We start from the raw sequence: 22,603 nt of genomic DNA on the forward strand, positions 1-22,603 counted from the left end.
CATTTGCACCGAGTGTAACATCCTCTTGTGTGAACGTGTTTGTTAACCCCTTTTAGAGCAAGGACAACTTTGCAAACACTCACAAAATGTAAATAAAATGTTAATTTGTCAAGAACGTCCTTGAAATATTGAAGTAATTCAATTGTCGCGATCCGGTGAGCGTTTCTTGCAGCGTGACCTGACCCCAAAGATGCAGAGATAGCAGACGGCTTGCAAGTAAAACTAATTTAATAGTCCGGGAAGCAGGGAACAAACAAAAACAGCACACTAAGCATCAGTCTCCAAAGTACAATGATCCAGCACCGAAGGAGGGACCCAGGTGGAACTAATTAAATGAGAATCAGGTGTGCTGACAGGACATGGAACAGAAAGTAAAGGTGCTTCAAAACAGGAAATACAGACAAAACAAGAGCACAAGGACAGGAAGTGCTTCTAAACACAGGAAGTAGAAACTAAAAATAACACTGGACAGGAATTAAAACACCAAAACACAGAAAAACCAAAACATGACCAAACTGTCAGTAGCAAGCCTGACATCAATATAGGGTTAAGTCATGAACACAAAGGACAAACCTGATGGCTGAAAACAAAAAAAGACAATGAAGAAGCTAAAAAAAACAAACGAAACAATGAATACAGAAATTGCAAGTTACAATAATAACCACGTTTATTTTTCTTACAAGCAAATCTCCGTTTACATTATGATATTTTCCTCTTGGATCCATGTCTATGTTTTATCCTCACATCCGTCAGAGTGCAAACTAACATGGCTGGATGATTAATCAAATCGAATAGTTCAAGATGATGCAGAAATTAAAAAAATAACAACAATCTTTTCTCAGTAGTGGTACTCCAAAGTGCACATGTGGCGGCCTGTTAAATATCCCACATCATCATTTCATAATCATAGGAATATAATTATGAACATCAGGATGCACGTCACTCATTCTACATCAAACAAGGAAAAGCGATGCCAAAGTCACTTAGCACATACGACACATCACGATTTTGTCTTTTCGTCAGGCAATACAAAAAATTATTATTTCATTTATTATTGTTTGTTATGTCTGAGTATAATGGAAACACGGTGACATTTTGGCAAATGTGTCTTTTGTATTGACTACAGAGCAGTGGTGTGTCTGATTTATGTGTTTATTTTGGTCGTCTCATAAACAGCCGAGTGGACGTGACTTCCCTTTTGTGTTTTGTGATTGGTCAAAAAGGCAGTTAACAACGAGGTTATGATGTCTGCCTAGCAACAAGTGGCCTGGCAGTCATGTGACATGAGCAGGAAGAAAAATAACGGCCATTCTGTTGATTCATGTCTGTGCGCCAGCCAGATAGTTCAAATATTGGATCAATCATGATGTTTTTATAGTCAATCGTGAAGGTTTTTTTTCTTCCCTGTAGAAGCAGTTGGCGGTCACAGTGGTGTAGCGTGACAGGGTGGTGCAACATTAAACAACACACATAAAAACAGCAGTAGTAGTAGAGTTATTAGTGGTCTTCATAAATGAAAATACAATTCAAAGTGTCATCGTCCCTGTCCGTCATGGCAGTCGCAAGTGATGACCCCTACAGTATACAGTAACTATTTCTTTCATATAAAATCGCCACTGGTCCAGTTTCAAATGATATTTAGTGCCCTACCTTTTGTACAGTTGTGTAGTAAAGTAAAAATAAAATGTATTTTTGTACTTACACAAAGATATATACTTGCTTGAAAAGTTGTGTTAACGGTCTCATATTACTAGTGTTTTAACAAGGGGTCCCACAAAAGTGTATTTGAAGTTTGTTGTCCAAAATCTAGCCTTGATGCTGGAATTTACACAGTTTAAAAGTAGTTTTACATTCACACTGTAACTTTGCATTTGTATTACAGTGGTGGTGACTCAGGATACGTGTTTTGGGACGCAGCTCGTACCTCGAAAAACTTGAAACAGCGTCACTCTTGAAATTAATTAAAGTTGCCCCCCCCCCCACACAAAACAGCACAATTTCAACCTGTAACATGACCTTTAAAAAGAAAAACAAACTTTTAGTTAAGAAATATTATATGAAAAACAATACTATAGAATGTAGTACAAACAACGACAGTAGTTTTATGAAGTTAAAGTTAAAGTACCACTGATAGTCACACACACACTAGGTGTGGTGAAATTATCCTCTGCATTTGACCTGTCCCATTGTTCCACCCCTGGGAGGTGAGGGGAGCAGTGAGCAGCAGCGGTGGCCGTGTCGATTTAACCCCCAATTCCAACCCTTGATGCTGAGTGCCAAGCAGGGAGGTAATGGGTCCCATTTTTATAGTCTTTGGTATGACTCGGCCGGGGTTTGAACTCACGACCTACCGATCTTAGAGCTAGACTAGATTAGAAGCATTTGCCTTGGAGAGTCGACTCCTTCTAGCTGCTTTTCCGTCACTACACCATTAGCAGCTTCTCCATATTTTCATGGCCAGAGGAGACTTACGTTCAAATATAATTTTAACATACTTAGCTTATTCTGCTTCAGTATGCCGCAGACGAGCAGTGCTACGCTTCAACTGCTTCACCAAGTTAGATACACACTCTGTCTTGTTTTTTGATTATTTATTTTAATAAAAATTAATAAATATCATCCACTTCTTATTCTCAGCACTATTCTTTACACTCACTTTCTTCCTTCCCATGACTGGAAAAACAAAGTTATGTCCATCTCTCGCTTTAAGCTAATGCTAGCGAGTAAGACCAGATGTTTTGGTCAGATCTTACGGTGTTCACTGTGATGGTGGGGAGGCTCGTAACACAATTTTTTTTTTCTCGTAACCTTAAGCCTAACAATTAGCTGGGAGATAGCTTGTAACTTCCAAAAGCTTGTAAGCTTGGGCACTCGTATCCTGAGTTACTACCGTAGATGCCATATATGACACACAACAATGTAACAATAAAAAAATGGATCAGGGCACAGGCACAGACAAACATTAGCAACACGAGCATAGCTACAGTATCATTACAATCACATTTTAACAGCAACACCATGCTAGGTTAGCATACTCGTTGAAGAAGCTGACTAATAGATAGTTGTCAGAGCATCCGGCTTCATTTTAAGAAATGTAACAAAGTCTGGATGAGTTTTTGTTCATGAAAAGTCGCAACTTTACAGTAAAAGGGAGTGTTTGAGTACCTGGTGATAATAAATGATATATTTTTCTCAGGTTTGCTGCTCATGAACAGGCCTAATGGATACATATTTCTGTTAAAACATTATAAAAAAATTGCTTAATATGGGAACTTTAACACTTAAATCACGTTAAACAGCATTCGTGGCTTCACAGGAGTGAAAGAAGCAGCTACTGGGCTACTGCAATACTGCATCTACAGTTGAAGTACATGCAGTACTTTACATGACTGTGTCGGGCTAAAAAACTGCCCAAAATGACATCAATTGAAGGGAAAACTACGTAAAAAATAGAACATCACCATGCATAAATGTGGCAGAGAATTACATGTTGATGTTTGTAAAAAAATAGCAGCTTTGTCCTTGTGAAAACAAACTTAAGAACCCAGCAGTTGCTGGAAGTGAGCAATCAGTGCAGTCAAGTGACATATGTTTCTTTCTGTGCTCCACCATGACTATCATAACCATCGTAACCACCATGACCATTATAACTGTGACGACTATCATGATCATCATGACCATTATGACCGTCATCATGAGTAGACAACATGAACATGTGCAATAGTTCAAGTAAGTTAGTTGCGTCAAATAGTTAATGCCTGGTAACACACAGGTGACAAACACACAAAAGGTTTTATGAACCCTAAAAGACCCCTGCTACTCACCGGTAGCAGATCAAGTCCTCGCAAAGATGTCCAACTAGACTAAAGCGGCGTGTCGTAGACGCGCTCTAGCGAGCCGTCCTCGGTGTCGTCCTCTGACTGCGACGCCTTGTGGTTGAGCCTCTCCACCGTCGAGGAGGAGGACATCAGGTTGCCACGGAGATTGTCTTCACCCAGCTTGGCCTTGCCGCTGTCCTGGACAAACTCTTGGATCTCCACCGGAAGTCGACGGAACTTGTCCTGGTACTCCTGGTCCAGATCGCTCTGCAGCTGCAGCGGTAGGGGAGAACAAAACGTTAGCATTGAGGCGTTTTGTTGGAATTTATTTTATAACAACAACAAAAAAAAACAGATCCTCACAACCTAATTAGTTAAAGGCCGAAAAAACTTCAGTTCAAATTTCAACAAGAGACTAGAGATAAATCAGTAGAACATGTTTTATGTTTTTTTACGTTCTACTACTTAAAAGTGACTTAAACTTAGACATAGACAAACTTTATTGATCCACAAGGGATAATGCAGTTATTAAGTAGACTAAAAATGTACCATAGTAGCAATATGAAATATAACGTATATAATATTTACATATTTTATATACAGTATATAATATAAACTGATATATTATATTACTATACTATATCATATTTCTTTATAATATTTACAATATATAACAAATCCCAATTACCATGTCATTACCTGGTTACATACCATTACATAACAGCTGCAGCAAAAAAAAAAAAAAAAAAGGGCAGAATAAAATAGAGAGTAGATCCAGCAGAAAATATACATTATAAACAAAGAGAGGTAGCTACCATATATAGGGTCAGGTAATAGACAAATATCATCTATTGCTGTATGGCGAGTGATTATACAGCTGGATGGAGTGCGGAATGAAGGAGTTCTTGAATCGAACACTGTGGGAACCAAGCTGAAGGAGCCTGTTGGAGTATGAACTCTGCTGTCCCTTAATTGTCAGGTGGAGTGGGTGGGCAGGATTGTCCATGATGGCCAGCAGTTTGTGCAGTATCCTCCTGTCCCTCACTGACACAAACACCTCCAACTGGGTGCCAATAGTTTGGCCGGCTTTTCGGATCAGTTTGTTAATCGGGTTTTAAGTCCCTTTTGCTGGTGCTGCTCCCCCAACAAACCACTGCAAAGTAAATGGCACTGGCCACAACAGACTGAAAAAAAATCACCAACAGCTTGCTGCACACATTAAAGGACCTAAGCTTCCTCAGGAAAAAGAGTCTGCTCATGCCCTTCTTGCTTTGCTGTTGTCCTTCCAGTCCAGTCTGCTGTTCAAGTGGACTCCCAGGTACTTGTACTGCCCCACTACTGCCACCTCCCGGCCCTGGATTTTGATGGGCTCTACAGGGGTAATTTTCTTTTTGAAATCGATGACCAGCTCCTTTGTCTTGTCCAGAATCTCTACCAGACTTGCATTACTTCTTCTTCTTAACTCTGCTACCATTGACTATGCCAACACGCAGGTTGACATTAATAGATTTAGATTGCCACAAATACATTAATAAATGTTGATTCTCGACAAGAAACTCCGGTTTGGGGAAACCTGCCTGGACTCCTGACAGAACGATTGTTGCTAGACACATGACAGGCTCTTTGGAGAAGTAGAGTGCTGCGTGCCTGGCGACCCTGTCAATCGGGGACATTGAAGATATCTACCTATTCAGAATCATGATAGGAGGACATTCTGCTGATTGTAGTAAGCCTTGCCCTGGTGTATCGACAAATTGGAAGATCCTGGCAGCTGTTCAAAGTACCTCAAAGATGCCACACATGATTGGAGGATGAGCAGAGCAGTGGGCACTCAGACTTGTGTTATTTTGGACTAACTGAACAACATCTTGGAAAAGCCGTCTGCTATGCATGGCTAAGTATGATTACGAGATTCTCCTAGAAGGACAGTGTGGCCAAGATGCTACAAACGCCTTCTCTCTCTCTCATAGACACACACCTGGTGTTTGCTGACTTTTGTTGGACTAATTGGCTGTGTTATCGCGTTTGCAAGAGCATCAAGGTTGAGGAACTCTGCAGACTTACACACCTTCAAAAAAATCATCCACAGGAAATACACGCCACACACACGTACTCCACCTACCACATCCCACGCCTTTATCGCTTCACCCCAAGTGATATGACGGAACACGGAGAAGCGCCCTGATGGCGGCAGCTTCGGCACAGAAGCCCACCCATCCACCCTTGTTGCAAGTATACAGTTGTATGTCGTAATATGTATACAGTATGTGCCTGGTCTCAAAATAAATACATTTGGATTGTCTCAAATTAATGTTGATTGCCAAAAATAAGAGGATCCCTACATTAAAAATGAATCCCCACAAATAAGATTGTCTCTCCACAAATAAAAGTGGATCACCACAAATAAACTTTGATTGTCACAAATAAATGTGGATCGCCAAAAATACATTTGGATCGTTACGAATAAATTTGGCACCACCTGTTCCTTGCTCATAAATACATTTTCATGGAACTGCCCTCCCTGCGCGACCCCGAGAGAGACAAGCGGTAGTAATGGATGGATGGATGGATGGATGGTACTGTCTGTGAATGTAGCTTGTCGTTACAAGTCCGTACAGTAGATGGCACCCTAAGTCACCTCATAAGCACCTGGTTGAAAATTTAGAAGACAAAGCGAGAGGGATCAATGTTGCTAAATTTAGCGAGTAATCAGACCCCTCTAGATCATCTTTCAAAATCGCGACAAATCAAGCGTTTTTCTTGGTCTTATTTGACAAATTCTGAGACTAACATGACAGCAGGTATTGCTCCTCAAGGAACAGCAGATCCTGCAGTACAAACAAGCAAGTCAAAGTTATTTTTAACCGACACAAACAAGGCGCTTGTGAACGCTGCCCTAAAATGTATCCAGTCTTAGAAAAATGAGGTGTTTCCTGTCCTTGATGGAAGCGTGGATGTGTTTTCTCGCAGGCGCTAAGGCCCCCCCGTGATTACACATGACAGGATTGATTTCATTGTGAGCCAATAATTGCTGCAATGCTGATTTCTCTCTTTAACTACGCGAGCGGCTCCCAAGGGAGCGCCGTAATTAAAAGAGCTGCAGCTAAGACGAATGGTGTCAGAATAGCACACGTAGCTCAGTGAGGTGACATCCAAAACACAGCAGAGCTCTTCTTGCTTCTATTTGGGATCCACAATGCATGTGATCAGTGTATCATCTTTAAAAACCCTAAAATCATTAACCTGTGAGGTCAAAGTGCACAACAATAGTCCAATTAGAAAACGTTCCACATAACCTTTTTCTCCACTAAAACGCTCGGACAGTTCCGGAACATTTACAAGAACATTCAAAGCAAAGTGGGAAAGTCGAGGAGTGACTTTCCCGCGCTTCCAATTACAATTGACTTAAAGAGATTTATGAGCACATCCTGAGCCAGAGAGATAGTGGTGCACGTAACGGACGATTACACTGGCAGTTAGCTGCATCACATTAAGGAGATAGGACGAGAACTTTCTTGCTATTACGGAAGGTGGATCTTCTATGCATTTTTAGGACCAAACTCTGAGTAGCGTCATTACTTCACTTTGTCACAGCTTGTTCATGCTACATGAACAACTACATAACATCAGATGTGTGATTATCACCTGTTTACTTAAATAATCTTGATATGAAAAAAAAATGACAATAGACACAACTATAAACATTGTATGGGGTGGAAGACACCCACCATGTGTCCCTTTGCACATTTAGAATATTTTTTCACAGTTAAGAGTATTAAGTGGTGCTACCTAGTTGGGAAGATGGTAAATTACAGTGTCATTAGCTCATCAACCCCTGTAAGTAAAGTGTTAAAGTATGTATAAAAAAGTATACAGAGAAAAAAAAATACAAATAAATTGTTACGTCATGCTTTAAACATGGGGATTTTGAATAAAATACATAAACAAAGTTTCTGATACATACGTCACACATCTACAATACATCTTATTATCAAGCGTTGATGAAATTATTAGGGCTGTCAGAGTTAATGCGATAATTACGCGTCAGTTCTTTGGCGGCGCAAATGTTCTTGACAGGAGATTAACGTGCACGCATCCTTTCTTATCCTCGGGCCATTCCGTAGCGTGGGAAACTGTAGCTGCGTTCACTATAGTTACTATATTGAGCTACAAATGGGAAAATAGCGAGCAGAAATGGACAAAGAAAGTGGTACATTATGGAAAGCCCAGGTCCAAAGCAATGACAAGTCGTTCTCCCAACAAGATAAAGCCTTTTCTTATTCACGATCGATATGAGATGTCACATTGGAGCAACAGCCTGCTGCCGAGCTTACATTCAAAGAGGTAGATCGAGCTTCACTTCCGTGTTTTCGTTAGTTTAGTGCATAAATAACATCAAATTGTGAAGTTTGTTACTGTAACTGGTTTAGTAAGATGGCATACAAGCTCAGCAGAAAAGAAAGACGTTTGGCAGTCTCGAGTCCCTTCTTTATCGGAGACTTTCACGCCGTGTAAACATGTCAAGACACCTTTTCTCAAACCCATCGCATACTTCCGGCTTCGCAATAACAGCGCTGCGCGTCACATCGGGTCTGTCTACCATTACAAAATGAAAAATCGTCTTACATAACGATCATATTTTGTAAATTAATCTGTGATATTTCTACCTAAAGAATGCAAGTATATCAATTGAGGAATAGGATTACGACATTCTATGGCAGATTAGATCTCTAATGACATGTTCTAGTTGTTAGTCCTCAACTACAGAATGTTAAGCAGGCTGAACATTACCCTTTATTACTAAATAGTAGTTGTGGAGGAGGGCGTGGTCGGCGCGCCTCCTGCATGAATGGGGTGTGTATGGCTTGGCCTCGAAGCCAGCGGCAAGTGAGTAGATTGCCCAGCTGGGGCTGATGATCTAATCACCTGTCGCCCTTCTTAGCAGCAGCCGGACGAGACACGTGTTGGAGTTGGAGTTGCTGGTGAGCAGACGCATGGACACACACACACCGGGAAGACACGCTAGAGAGACTGGAAAGTCGCAGAGCAGAGTGCTGTTGCTGTGTGTGAGCAAAATAAAACAATTGTCAAACCTGACTCCCGGGCATACAGGAGGATCTGTTATGATCAGGGGAACCCACGGGAGGGCAACCTCCACAGTAGTGGTGTCAAAAAAAAAAGGATTTTCGAATGAATCGCGTTTTTATTTGTAACAATTCTTAATCGATGTTTTAAATGTGTCCTGCCCAACCAGGCAAATCATATTGTTGATGTACAAAACCCCAAACCAGTGAAGTTGGCACTTTGTGTAAATTGTAAATAAAAACAAAATACAATGATTTGAAAATCCTTTTCAACCTATATTCAATTGAATAGACTGCAAAGACAAGATACTTAACGTTAGAACTGGAAAACGTTATTTTTTGCAAATATTAGCTCATTTGGAATTTGATGCCTTCAACAAGTTTCAAAAAAGACTGAGAACGTTGAGGAATGCTCATCAAACATTTATTTGGAACATCCCACAAATGAACAGGCTAATTGGGAACAGGTGGGTGCCATAATTGGGAATAAAAGCAGCTTCCATGAAATGCTCAGTCATTCACGAACAAGGATGAGGCGAGGGTCACCACTTTGTCAACAAATGCGTGAGTAAATTGTCTAACAGTTTAAAGGCCTACTGAAATGCAATTTTCTTATTTAAACGGGGATAGCAGGTTCATTCTATGTGTCATACTTGATCATTTCGGGATATTGCCATATTTTTGCTGAAAGGATTTAGTAGAGAACATAGACAATAAAGTTAGCAACTTTTGGTCGCTGATAAAAAAGCCTTGCCTGTACCGGAAGTAGCAGACGAGTAGCGTGACGTCACAGGTTGTGGAGCTCCTCACATCCGCACATTGTTTACAATCATGGCCACCAGCAGCGAGAGCGATTCGGACCGAGAAAGCGACGATTTCCCAATGAATTTGAGCGAGGATGAAAGATTCGTGGATGAGGAAAGTGAGAGTGAAGGACTAGAGGGCAGTGGGAGCGATTCAGATAGGGAAGATGCTGTGAGAGGCGGGTGGGACCTGATATTCAGCTGGGAATGACTAAAACAGTAAATAAACACAAGACATATATATACTCTATTAGCCACAACACAACCAGGCTTATATTTAATATGCCACTAATTAATCCCGCATAACAAACACCTCCCCCCTCCCGTCCATATAACCCACCAATACAACTCAAACACCTGCACAACACACTCAATCCCACAGCCCAAAGTACCGTTCACCTCCCCAAAGTTCATACAGCACATATATTTCCCCAAAGTCCCCAAAGTTACGTATGTGACATGCACATAGCGGCACGCACGTACGGGCAAGCGATCAAATGTTTGGAACCCACAGCTGCGTAGTCACGGTACCGCGTCTGCGTATACAACTCAAAGTCCTCCTGGTAAGAGTCTCTGTTGTCCCAGTTCTCCACAGGCCAATGGTAAAGCTTGACTGTCATCTTTCGGGAATGTAAACAATGAAGCCGGCACAACAGTCAGGGGGTGCATTCTACGGCGGGGGTGCGTTATCCGGCACAACACCTGCCGAAATACACCGCTTCCCACTTACAGCGTTCTTCTTTGCTGTCTCCATTGTTCATTGAACAAATTGCAAAAGATTCACCAACACAGATGTCCAGAATACTGTGGAATTTTGCGATGAAAACAGACGACTTAATAGCTGGCCACCATGCTGTCCCAAAATGTCCTCTACAATCCGTGACGTCACGCGCAGGCATCATCATACCGAGACGTTTTCAGCAGGATATTTCGCACAAAATTTAAAATTGCACTTTAGTAAGCTAACCCGGCCATATTGGCATGTGTTGCAATGTTAAGATTTCATCATTGATATATAAACTATCAGACTGCGTGGTCGGTAGTAGTGGGTTTCAGTAGGCCTTTAAGAACAAAATTTCTCAACGAGCTATTGCAAGGAATTTAGGGATTTCACCATCTACGGTCCATAATATCATAAGTTTCAGAGGATCTGGAGAAATCACTGCACGTAAGCGGCAGGGCCGAAAACCAACATTGAGTGCCCGTGACATTCGATTTCTCAGCCCCTACTGCATCAAAAAGCAACATCAGTGTGTTAAAAATATCACCACATGGGCTCAGGAACACTTCAGAAAACCACTGTCAATAACTACAGTTGGTCGCTACATCTGTAAGTGCAAGTTAAAACTCTACTACGCAAAGCCAAAGACATTTATCAACAACACCCAGAAACGCCGCCGGCTTCGCTGGGCTCGAGCTCATCTAAGATGGACTGATGCAAAGTGGAAAAGTGGTCTGTGGTCTGAAGAGTCTACATTTCCAAATTCTTTTTGGAAACTGTGACGTTGTGTCCTCCGGACCAAAGAGGAAAAGAACCATACGGACTGTTATAGGCACAAAGTTCAAAAGCCAGCATCTGTGATGGTATGGGGGTGTATTAGTGCCCAAGACATGGGTAACTTACACAAGTGTGAAGGCACCATTAATGCTGAAAGGTACATACAGGTTTTGGAGCAACATATGCTGCCATCCAAACAGCGTCTTTCTCATGGACGCCCCTGCTTATTTCACCAAGACAATGCCAAGCCACATTCTGCACGTGTTACAACAGCGTGGCTTCATAGTAAAAGAGTGTGGGTACTAGACTGGCCTGCCTGTAGTCCAGACCTGTCTCCCATTGAAAATGTGTGGCACATTATGAAGCATAAAATACAACAACTTAAGATGTACATCAGAATGGGAAAGAATTCCACCTGAAAAGCTTAAAAAATTGGTCTCCACAGTTCCAAAACGTTTACTGAGTGTTGTTAAAAGGAAAAGCGATGTAACACAGTGGTAAAAATGCCCCTGTGCCAACTTTTTTGCAATGTGTTGCTACCATTAAATTCTAGGTTAATGATTATTTGCAAATAAAAATTAAGTTTCTCAGTTTGAACATTAAATATATTGTCTTTGCAGTCTATTCAATTGAATATAAGTTGAAAAGCATTTGCAAATCATTGTATTCTATTTTTATTTACGATTTACACAACGTGCCAACTTCACTGGTTTTGGGTTTTGTACATTACCCAAAATGCTTAGCGGTGAAGACAGGAACTACTAGTAGGTCTGAGCTAATTGTGTCGTTTGAGCAATAAAGAGTTGATATATTGTTACATGTTGTTTTTCATGCTTCGTCTACACAAGAAACAAACATACCCTGGAAAAAATGCCCCTCTTAAAAAGAGTGCAAAAAAATGTATACAATTTATTTTTGCTTGTAATGAGCAAAAAAATCTGCCAATGGAACAAGTCAAATTTGTCTTGGTAAGATTTCTTGAAATAACACATTATATTTAAGCTTTAAAAGCTCAAAAGTGATCTTGAAATGATCAATTAAAACGTATTATTGGTTCGGATTAAGCACTCCTTTTCTACTCTTCGACATATTTTCAATATATTGTATGATGTGCACTGAAGAGGCAGTGATATTAATGGATTAATGGAATTATCTATTTTAGGTCCTGGAGAGATTAGGCTTTGGAAATAGTTTTATCTCAGTAGCTCCTATATTCATTTCATGAGGCCTCGGTCAGGACAAATAATATTCAATTAGAATATTTTCCCCTTTACCGTTCCACACGGCAGGGCTGCCCCCTGAGCCCATTGCTTTTTGCTCTTGCCGTTGAGCCTCTGTTTAACAGCGCTTCGTACCAACCCGCTTATTACGGGCATATGTAGACACAAAATGCAGGTGAACGTCTCTTTCTATGCAGATGACCTCCTTCTATATGTTTCGGACATCTCTGTTTCGATCCCAGCTGCCTAAAATACTCTTAGAAATATAATTTTGGACATGTGTCTGGCTACAAATTGAACTTGGGTAAAAGTGAAATATTTCCTATTAATTCTGCTGCTAAGAAATATACTCTGCACAATTTGCCCTTTAAAATTGCCCCGCAAAGTTTCACATAATTGGGCATCCAGATCACACATACGCTTGCAGAGCTTTATAAAACCAACTTTGTTGCACTGTTGTCTAAAATCCAGGGAGATTTTGTTCCCTGGTCCTCACTTAATTTATCTACTGTGGCTTGTGTCAACTATGTTGAAATGAATGTACTTTCCCATTTGTTTCAGTGTATACCACTTTTCTCCCTCAGTCCTTCTTTTGTAAATTAGATTAGATTTTTTAACAAAAGGACTCACAGAAGGTTTTACTACTGGCCAACCAACATTAAAGTTCTTAAATATTGGCTGCAATATGAAGCATTTAAGCCCCCCCTGTTATGGCTGGTTATGGAGGCTAACTCAACAAAACCAGTACCTCTTAGGAGTCTGGTTCACTCTCCCATCCACTCTTCTACTTACGCTTTTATGAAAAATCCAATCTTAAAAACCTCATTCAGAATTTGGGTCCAGTATAAGCGCTATTTTGGCTTAGAGACTATTTCTAGTCTTGCACCCATCACTGCTAAACATGCTTTCCCTTCCTCTCTTGTCGATAGGGCCGTTTTAAGATGGTCAAGTCTGGGGAACAACAAAATTAAAGATTTTTACATTGACAACATTTTTGTCTTTTTCCAGCAACTTTGTGATACAATTTCACTCCCAAATCAACATTTTTTTTTTTTTTACATATGTACAGATCCGCAGTTTTGTTCATAATACTTTTCTCAGGTTTCCAAACTTACCACCTGGCACAATTTTGGATGTTTTTTTTTTTTAAAAACACTTCCTACTTCAAAATGATTAATAACACATATTTACAACCACATTTTTCATTTACGCCCTGAATCTTTGAATTCAATTAAGTCACTTTGGGAGGGTGACTTAGGATATACCCTATATTGAGGAGAGCTGGACAGAGATTTCAAGTAGAGTTGAAAAGTGTTCTATTTGTGCTAAACACAGCCTCATTCATCCATCCATCCATCCATTTTCTACCGCTTATTCCCTTCGGGGTCGCAGGGGCACTGGAGCCTATCTCAGCTACAATTGGGCGGAAGGCGGGGTACACCCTGGACAAGTCGCCACCTCATCGCAGGGCCAACACAGATAGTACACTCACATTCACACGCTAGGGCCAATTTAGTGTTGCCAATCAACCTATCCCCAGGTGCATGTCTTTGGAGGTGGGAGGAAGCCGGAGTACCCGGAGGGAACCCACGCAGTCACGGGGAGAACATGCAAACTCCACACAGAAAGATCCCGAGGCCGGGATTGAACTCACGATACAAGCTAATACACCATACCTATTATACCAAGGTCCGGCTTGCTGTATGCATGAAGAAGTATAAAGGAATATCGGTATGATGTGATCGGTGTCAATAGTCTCCAGGTAACTTAATGCATATGTTTTGGTTTTGCCCATCCCTGTGCAATTATCAGACTGACATTTGTAATACTTAGTCTTTGGTAATTAGCGAAAAGATTGAACCGAATCCTCTAAGTGGACTATTTAGGGTAGCCCCTCTGTCATCTTCCCTTGGCAAATCCAAAAAGAACTTGGTAGCATTAACTACTTTGTTGGCTGGAAGACTCATTGTGGTGAATTGGAAAGCAACAGCGCCTCCTTGCCACACTTTCTGGATTAAAGATATTCTTTACTTTCTCAAACTGGAGAGAATTAGGCTGACATTGAACGGTTGTTCTGTTAAGTTTCAGGAAGTATGGGGTGGTTTCCGAAATATATAAACGAGACTGATCTCAAATTTAACTCCGATTGAAAAGTAATTGAAAGGTAGACAATTGATGAGCCTTTTGTCTGCTTCTTGTGTACTACTGCACCGTGTTGGGGACACTCAGGAGTGCAGTTCTCAGTGGCTTCATGTCAATATTTGCTTGTTACTTATTTGACTGATGAATGGTTTTTTAATTTTCTAATATATTATTTTTAATTTATCTTATATACTATTTTTGTGGTTTACTTGTTTGGGGGAGAGAAAAAAGAACATTTAACATCTGTTTATTTGTATTTCTGGACTGTATATGTCAAAAATCCTATAAACACATATTTTTAAAAAAAACCTTATGGTGAGTTACACTTACTAGTATTGTGAAGTTTTGTGTCTTATAACAAACTTGTGATGCCCAGAACTAGTATTTTTTTCCACAGAAGATGTAATGCCTAAAAACAAGTTCTTATGTCTAACTGAAAAATTACTATTCAGGAAATTGTGACTTGTATTAAGTTTGTTTAGATAGATGGCACACTGACAAAGCTTAACCTATTGTTACTATAACAATCTACAAGGTTAAGGTAGGTTGCTTCTCTTTCTTCCCCTCCATTTTTCTGCATTCTTTCGTATCTCAAGTTATCATTACGTATATGTATTGTTGCATTTGAACAACTGTATTGTTGATGATAAAGATAAAGTATTGGTATTGTTCATTATCAATAGCGCTATTTCTATTGGTATTTGTATTGCTCCATTTGTAGTGTAATAATGCTCATTGTCATTTCTGTATTATTTTTTATTTTCGCTAACTGCTTGTTTGCTATTACTTTTACCATCATATTTGTACATGTCATATTTGCTGATGTTGCTCTATTGTTGTTGTTGTTGTGTTTGCTGTTGTTGTTTTTGTCTCTCTGTCTAATCCCCCTCTTGTCCCCACAATTTCCCCCTCTGTCTTCTTTTTTTTCTCTTTCTATCCCCTCCTGCTCCGGCCCGGCTGCACCAAATGATAATATAAATACATTTAATAAAGTCAAATACAAATAAGGCAACAAGAGAAGTATCCTACACTTCTCTTTTGTAAAGTAAATCTGAACAGCCGATATGGGCATCTACATCTACTATATGATTTGCCTGAGAAGCTGGACAGGACAAAAAAAAAAAAAAAAAAAGATAGTTTGACTAGAAATTTAAAATATATACTTGGCAAGATTGTGAGTTTGTCCAGTGTACATTTTGATTAAACAGTAAACAGTGCGTGTTTGAGGGCTACTTTAAGACAAGTTCCATTGGCCAAAATGACGCTGATTGGTCAAAATGTGCAGGAAAGTTGGGTGCATTAGTCAGAGTTGCAAGGTCACGCATAATTTGTGAGGATTGTTTGAATTTGTGTTAATTGGTGCGATCGTCACATTGTGAAATCATGGAGGCACTGCAATTAAATTGTAATTTATTCAAATCTTAAGTGTTGTATGTATGTCCACAAAAACAAATAATAAAGTATGAAAAAAAGAAAAAGAATTGTTGAATTTATAAATTAAAACCTTTCTATACATTTATGAAGTGATACAATTTTATATGTTTAGGTGTGATAAACAATTTGGGAGTTTGTTTATATTATACTTCACAGGTTTTTTATTTTTGCTGACCTTCAAAATAAAGGTGTATGCAGTAAAATGTGAAAACCTCTCCTGAACAGGAAGTTGTGTGTCTTTGTGTGGAATTTTGTCCTGAAGTTGTGTGCTGCTGATTTTTGAATCGCAGCATCTGAAGGTCACCTTGAACCACCCCCACCCGCACCGCCCCCTTCCTCCCTCCCCGTGTCTTGCTTTCTGAGCGGCTCTCACCGAGCGGACATCCAGCGCATCGCCAGCAGATGGCTAAAAATGCACTGAGAATCGTCTCTCCCAGTCCTTGCCCATTCTGTTGCACCGCACATGACCTACTTAGGGGGTGGGAAAATCTGCACCCCATCCCCACCATGCACACTGTGTGTGTGTGTGTGTGTGTGTGTGTGTGTGTCAATGTTCACTTGCAACAGCCCCTGATCAAAACTGTCATATTTCTTCCATCTGATGACACCCTGGCATATGCCAAGGAGGAGAGGGAGGTGTGACGACCACAGGGGGCGAGAAATGTGAAGGAGTGTGTGTGTGTGTGTGTGTGTCATTTTTATGATAAAAGAGGAGGGTCTCTGTTTGCATCAACATGAGCTAGCAATGCAGAGTTGGACATAAACTATTAGAACCTTTAATTCTAGTTTCCAGTGTACTGTAAATATTTTCAATATTTTTAAAAGATTTTCTAGGGTACTGTGCATGGTTTTACATTTCTAGGGAACTGTGTACATTTTTAAGAGTTTGAGTTTCTAGTGTACTGTGTACATGTTTTAGTTTTTAAGAATTACCAGTGTACTGTATGTATTTTTTTTTTTAGTTTTTAAGCGATTCCAGTGTATTGTATATATGTTTTTTTTTTTTTTAAGTTTTTAAGAGTTTACAGTGTACTATATATATGTTTTTAAACATTTTCAAGTTTACAGTGTACTGTATATCGGTATGTTTTAATAGTTTTTAAGAGTTTTCATTGTATTGTATATAGTTATGTTTTTAAAGGTTTTGAGAGTTTCCATGGTACTGTATATAGCAGTGACGTGCGGTGAGGTTCATGGCTGGTAAGGCACTGACTTCATCACAGTCAGAATTACAAACATATGAACCCTAAAGAGTATCTTATTCACCATTTGATTGGCAGCAGTTAACGGGTTATGTTTAAAAGCTCATACCAGCATTCTTCCCTGCTTGGCACTCAGCATCAAGGGTTAGAATTGGGGGTTAAATCACCAAAAATTATTCCCGGGCGCGGCGCCGCTGCTGCCCACTGCTCCCCTCACATCCCAGGGTGTGATCAAGGGGATGGGTCAAATGCAGAGGACAAATTTCACCACACCTCGTGTGTGAGACAATCATTGGTACTTTAACTTAACTTTAACTTTACACATACAAACTGCAGCACACAAAAAAGCAACATTTAATAAAAAAAAACGTTATTATGGTCTTACCTTTATGTAATATATTGGGTTGGAGGCAATAACCAGGCGAGGTGATGAAGTACGTTTCTTTACTGTAGACTTCAGAACAGACTCAACACACTTGAAGTCAGGTGCGCAACACCACGTAAATCGTTGGCCAACCAAAAAGTAACCACAGTACGCTATAGCCAACATTAACCAGGAGATGGCAACAGACAAACATAGATCACTCTATTACATTCCTCCCCTTTTAGAAATGTAGAAGTTACTCAATAGAAATAAACAACCCAACCAAAAAATGCAGCAGCTCAATAAGAAGCCAAAAAGTGCAAAAACAATAATGTTCGTGTTGGAGGAGTTGTGAATGAATGAAATATGAAATCCGTGCTGCAGTCTGCAGGTGTACCTAATGTTGTGGCCCTGCAGTCATTCACAACTCCTCCAACACGAACATTATTGTTTTTGCACTTTTTGGCTTCTTATTAAATAACTTTTTTTAAATAGATTCAATCTTGCACGTGGAAAGTTTAAGTGTGGGCTTTAGTTGATATAACACTCCCGTCAGGGGGTGCATTCTACGGCGGGAGTGCATTCTCTACCACCAGGAGGCGGGATTACTGCGAGCCTCACACAGTGCGTCTTCGCAGCAGTTTTATGATTGCTCAGCACAAGAAATACGTTACACACATACAGTTGTTGACAAAATACACTGTACATTATATACCTCAGCTAACTAAACTATGGAAATGTATAATATAATTCATATAGCAATACGGTCTCACTGCACAGCAGGCCAGCAGTTAGCCGCAATCCATGGTGAGGCACAATTGAGTGACGTGCCTCAACTGGCTGCGGATCACCGCACCGTCTCTTCTCAGTATTTGAACGGCAAATGTGAAAATTCAGCGATTTTGAATAAAAAAAAAATCTAAAACTGGTGAAGTTAAATGGAAAATAACTTTATAGTATAATCACTGGATACATTTAACAATTTAATTAATTTTTTTTCTTTTTACATTTTTTTTCTTTCCATGATGGCAGGTGAGGCCCCGCCTCACCTGCCTCTAGTGACTGCACGTCACTGGTATATAGGTATGTTTTTAAACAATTTTAAGAGTTTCCAAGATACAGGTGTGTTTTTAAACTTCTTTAAGAGATTCCAGTGTACTGAATACAGATATGTTTGTAAACGATTTTAAGAGTTTCCAGTGTACTCTGAATCTATGTTTTTAAATGTTAAGAGTTTCCTGTGTACTGTATTTAGGCATGTTGACATTTTTTTTAAGAGTTTCCAGGGTACTGCATACGTTTTTAGTTGTTAATAAACTTTAAAGGCATTCATATGTTCAACCACAGAAAAATGTTAGCCTGTTAATTCCTAGTTTTGATTTACTTTCACACTGGATGCTTCCTAATCCATCCCTCATCCATCTCTGAAGACTTTACTGTCAACAAATCGTGTGTGCGCATGTGTGTGTGAGTGCGCGCACGTGCAGCGCGCCATGCTAGTGCCTAAAATACAACAGCGCGTGACCTTCTTCACCGGCTGTCCTCGTTCTGAGGCGCTGTCGAGGGAAAGGAAAGAACCTCATAGGAACCTAAATTAATTCTTTGCTTTGAGGCCTGACATAACATTATGTCTAATGAATTAATTTGGAAATTAGAATAATTCATGAAATGAATTAAAATAAATATTTTACGTAATGCAAATAAATTAAATAATCTGATTTTAAAATGTGATATAATTTAATAAAAATAAAAATTTAATTAGGCAAACCTGAGATTCAATACAGAAGATGCAGACATTGATATAATGGGTTTTTATTTTTATTTTTTTTTTACAAAAATGCAAATAGTCCAAATATTATAAATATTCTCATGATTATTTTTTATAAAGACAGACTTTTGGTTACAGCTCTTGTATTAGTGGTAGTTGGCGTACCTAACAAAGTCTCTGATCAGTGCATTACTGCCATAAAATACGTCAATATCCCCTCATGTCCTAACTGTATTTCTTAATTCTGAGGCGGCGTCATGTCTTGTCCAAACACCTTCCATCCGGGCCGAACATACAAAAACAAAAACGCAGTCACAAGTTGTGTGCACCTTACCGTGCACACAACATGCACGCGTGGCATAAAATGGACAGGATCAATTAAGGGAGACACTTCTTCATTAATATTCTTCTTGCAATGTCACTCATGAATATGAAAATCACCTGCAGCACTGGAGGAGACCAACGCTTATTGAAGCAGAAGCTTCCCAGTGTGTGTGTGTGTGTGTGTGTGTGTGCACCTTTTGCTTTCTCAGAATGTCATACTCAGCAGCAGGAATGTAGGGAAAAAATAATTATTCCCACCGTTAAAGGAGAGCATGTCTCAATCTGAATGCTTTCAATGTAGCGTTTGTAATGTTTGCTTGTTGTCATGGAGATAAAAGGACAGGCGTTGATCGTATTTGGGCTGAGACTTTGTATGTGTAAGCAACTATAAATATTTGATATGTGTTTATATTGACAAATGTGCTGTTTTTAACTGTAATATTTTTTCATTTAAGAACATTTATTTTTTATGTGTAGCTTGTGTGCTACTGTGTGCTTAGCTGTTGTGTAGTTGCTAGCTCCAAATTTGCCTTTAGCGTACCATGTTTACCTTTTCTAAATGACCAGACTGAAATACAAGAAAAAAACAACCTTGTGTGCCTATTGGAAGACATTTAGATGTTAACTGGCTGTCCAGCTTTGCACAACTAAACACGCTGCAGGACTGTGTGTATCGCAGATTTTAGATGCAAGACATTTACATATTAGTTTTTTTTGCTGATATCGGGCCCATATCAATATTGGATCGGGACACCACCTAACTATGACAACGCTACTAGGGGAGGACAAAAGCCAAAAAAAAAGCAAAATTCATTATAATGTTATTCTGTTGATGCTCACTGAACTCTCGTCTTGTTTTTCCCCACATTTTGGTCAAATTCTACGCCTTTGTGTGCGTACCAGTTGTGCAGAGAATGTTCCTCAGAGAGAACTTCAGAAGCACACGTGCACAAGCGTTCATTATGTATGCAGAGCTCTGATGAGTAACCACATGCGCACTCGCACACGCACTATCGCACACACGCGCACAATGGATGTTTTTTTGCTGCCTTTCTGGGAATAGTGTGCGTGTGTGCGCGCGTGTGCATTATTGATGTGCACCCACCAGGCTGCGCTGATATACATCAAAGTGTACGATGATGAAGGAACAGATTAGTGGACACCACGCTGAGTTTTACAATCTGTTTGCAACGCCTCCTAGATTGTCCTCAACATGTCAAGGTGGTCCCATGTAGATTCTTTCTGGTAGTTACCCAAACAACGCCCACCCGCCCGTCCTTGCCGTGGACTCATGATTCACTCCGAATTAACAGATAGCACAAAGGATGGATGGAGGACAAGGGGAGGGGTGGTACTGTTCTACGTTGCCATGACGACCAGCACTCCTGCTTGTGTGTGTGCGTGCGTGATAAACGTGTGTGTGTGTCTGTGGAAGTTTCATTTGAGGCTAGCATCACAATCATACTCACATAATTGTAATTTGATAGAATTTTACCAAAATTCCTTAATCTTCACATCTGATGTCTGAATTCTGCAAAAACACTTAAGGAGTAATTGTGTAATTTATGCTTTTTATTTGTTTATTTTTTTGCCCCACACAAAGGAGGGTGCATTCTTACTTTTTTGTCAACATAGACTGTGTGACCACTTGTTGCTGAGCTTCTTTTTACACTTGTACGACAATTGAGACAGCAAAAAGACACTACACAACTCCTTCAAAGTAAGAGCGGTTAAATTCTTTTTACACTTGTACGACAAGTGAGAATGCCAAAAAGAAACAGCACACAACGCCTTCAAAGTAAAAGTGGTTAACTTCTTTTTACACTTGTACAACAATTGACAACGACAAAAAACACTGCACACAACTCCTCCAAAGTACAGGCCGTTCACTTCTTTTTACACTTGTACGACAATTGAGAATGCCAAAAAGACACTGTACACAACTCCTTCAAAGTAAGAGCGTCAACTTATTTTTACACTTGTACAACAACTGAGGTTTCGGGTGAAAAAATGGGAACTAATTAACTTTTAAGGTACGTCTTTGTCGTCAAAGGGAAAGTATTTTATCGTTTTTACGAAAGTGGTAAACTTCTTTTTACAGTGTCACAGATGAGAATATAACAAAACAAATCCCCTTTGTCAATAACGTTAAGACTGAGCATCTTATTGTTTTCGTGTATGGACATGAACAGTTATTAGCTTCCTTATACACTTAATAATAATAATAATGGATTAGATTTTATATCGTGCTTTTCTATTGTTAGATACTCAAAGCACTCACAGAGAAGTGGGAACCCATCATTCATTCACACCTGGTGGTGGTAAGCTACATTTGTAGCCACAGCTGCCCTGGGGTAGACTGACGGAAGCGAGGCTGCCAGTTTGCGCCTACGGCCCCTCCGACCACCACCTATCATTCATTCATCATTCATTCACCAGTGTGAGCGGCACCGGGGACAAGGGTGAAGTGTCCTGCCCAAGGACACAACGGCAGCGATTTTGGATGTCAAGAGGCGGGGAGAGAACCTGCAACCCTCAGGTTTCTGGCACGGCCGCTCTTCCCACTACGCCATACCGCCCCTTGTATATCAACTGATTTGTTGTCAAGTATTACTTTGTCAAATTAGAGTGAGTACTGACTGTTTTATTGCTTTTATATCAGATTAAAAACACACACTTATTTTTACATTTTCTCACAATTAAAACATGTTGACATGTGACTCAAAACATTGCCTGTATAGTGTACAGTTAATACAGGCTTATCTTAGATGGCCACCGTTTGAGCCTGGAACAGACTATTTCTACTTCTATTACGTCCCATGATGGAAAACTAAAGTCATCTTCTAAAAATGCATTTGATTTGCCTGTAGAGCTCACAAACTAAACACCATCTGATATCAGATGATAAACTGGCTGGTCCAAGGTCACAAAGTGGTATGTGATGAT

The 22,603-nt window shown here is 39.9% G+C and overlaps 1 protein-coding gene across 1 annotated transcript in view; it reads right to left on the reverse strand.

Annotated features, from left to right (window-relative positions):
* plcb1l (phospholipase C beta 1-like) overlaps positions 1-22,603 on the reverse strand; it is a 331,247-nt gene continuing 308,644 nt past the window's right edge. Inside the window, 1 exon segment of the mRNA XM_061929877.2 lies at positions 1-4,091. Coding sequence (XP_061785861.2) covers positions 3,864-4,091 — 228 coding nt within the window. The 3' untranslated portion in view covers positions 1-3,863.

This window comes from Nerophis lumbriciformis, linkage group LG34 (genome assembly GCF_033978685.3).
Source record: "Nerophis lumbriciformis linkage group LG34, RoL_Nlum_v2.1, whole genome shotgun sequence".
Classification (NCBI taxonomy): Eukaryota; Metazoa; Chordata; class Actinopteri; order Syngnathiformes; family Syngnathidae; genus Nerophis; species Nerophis lumbriciformis.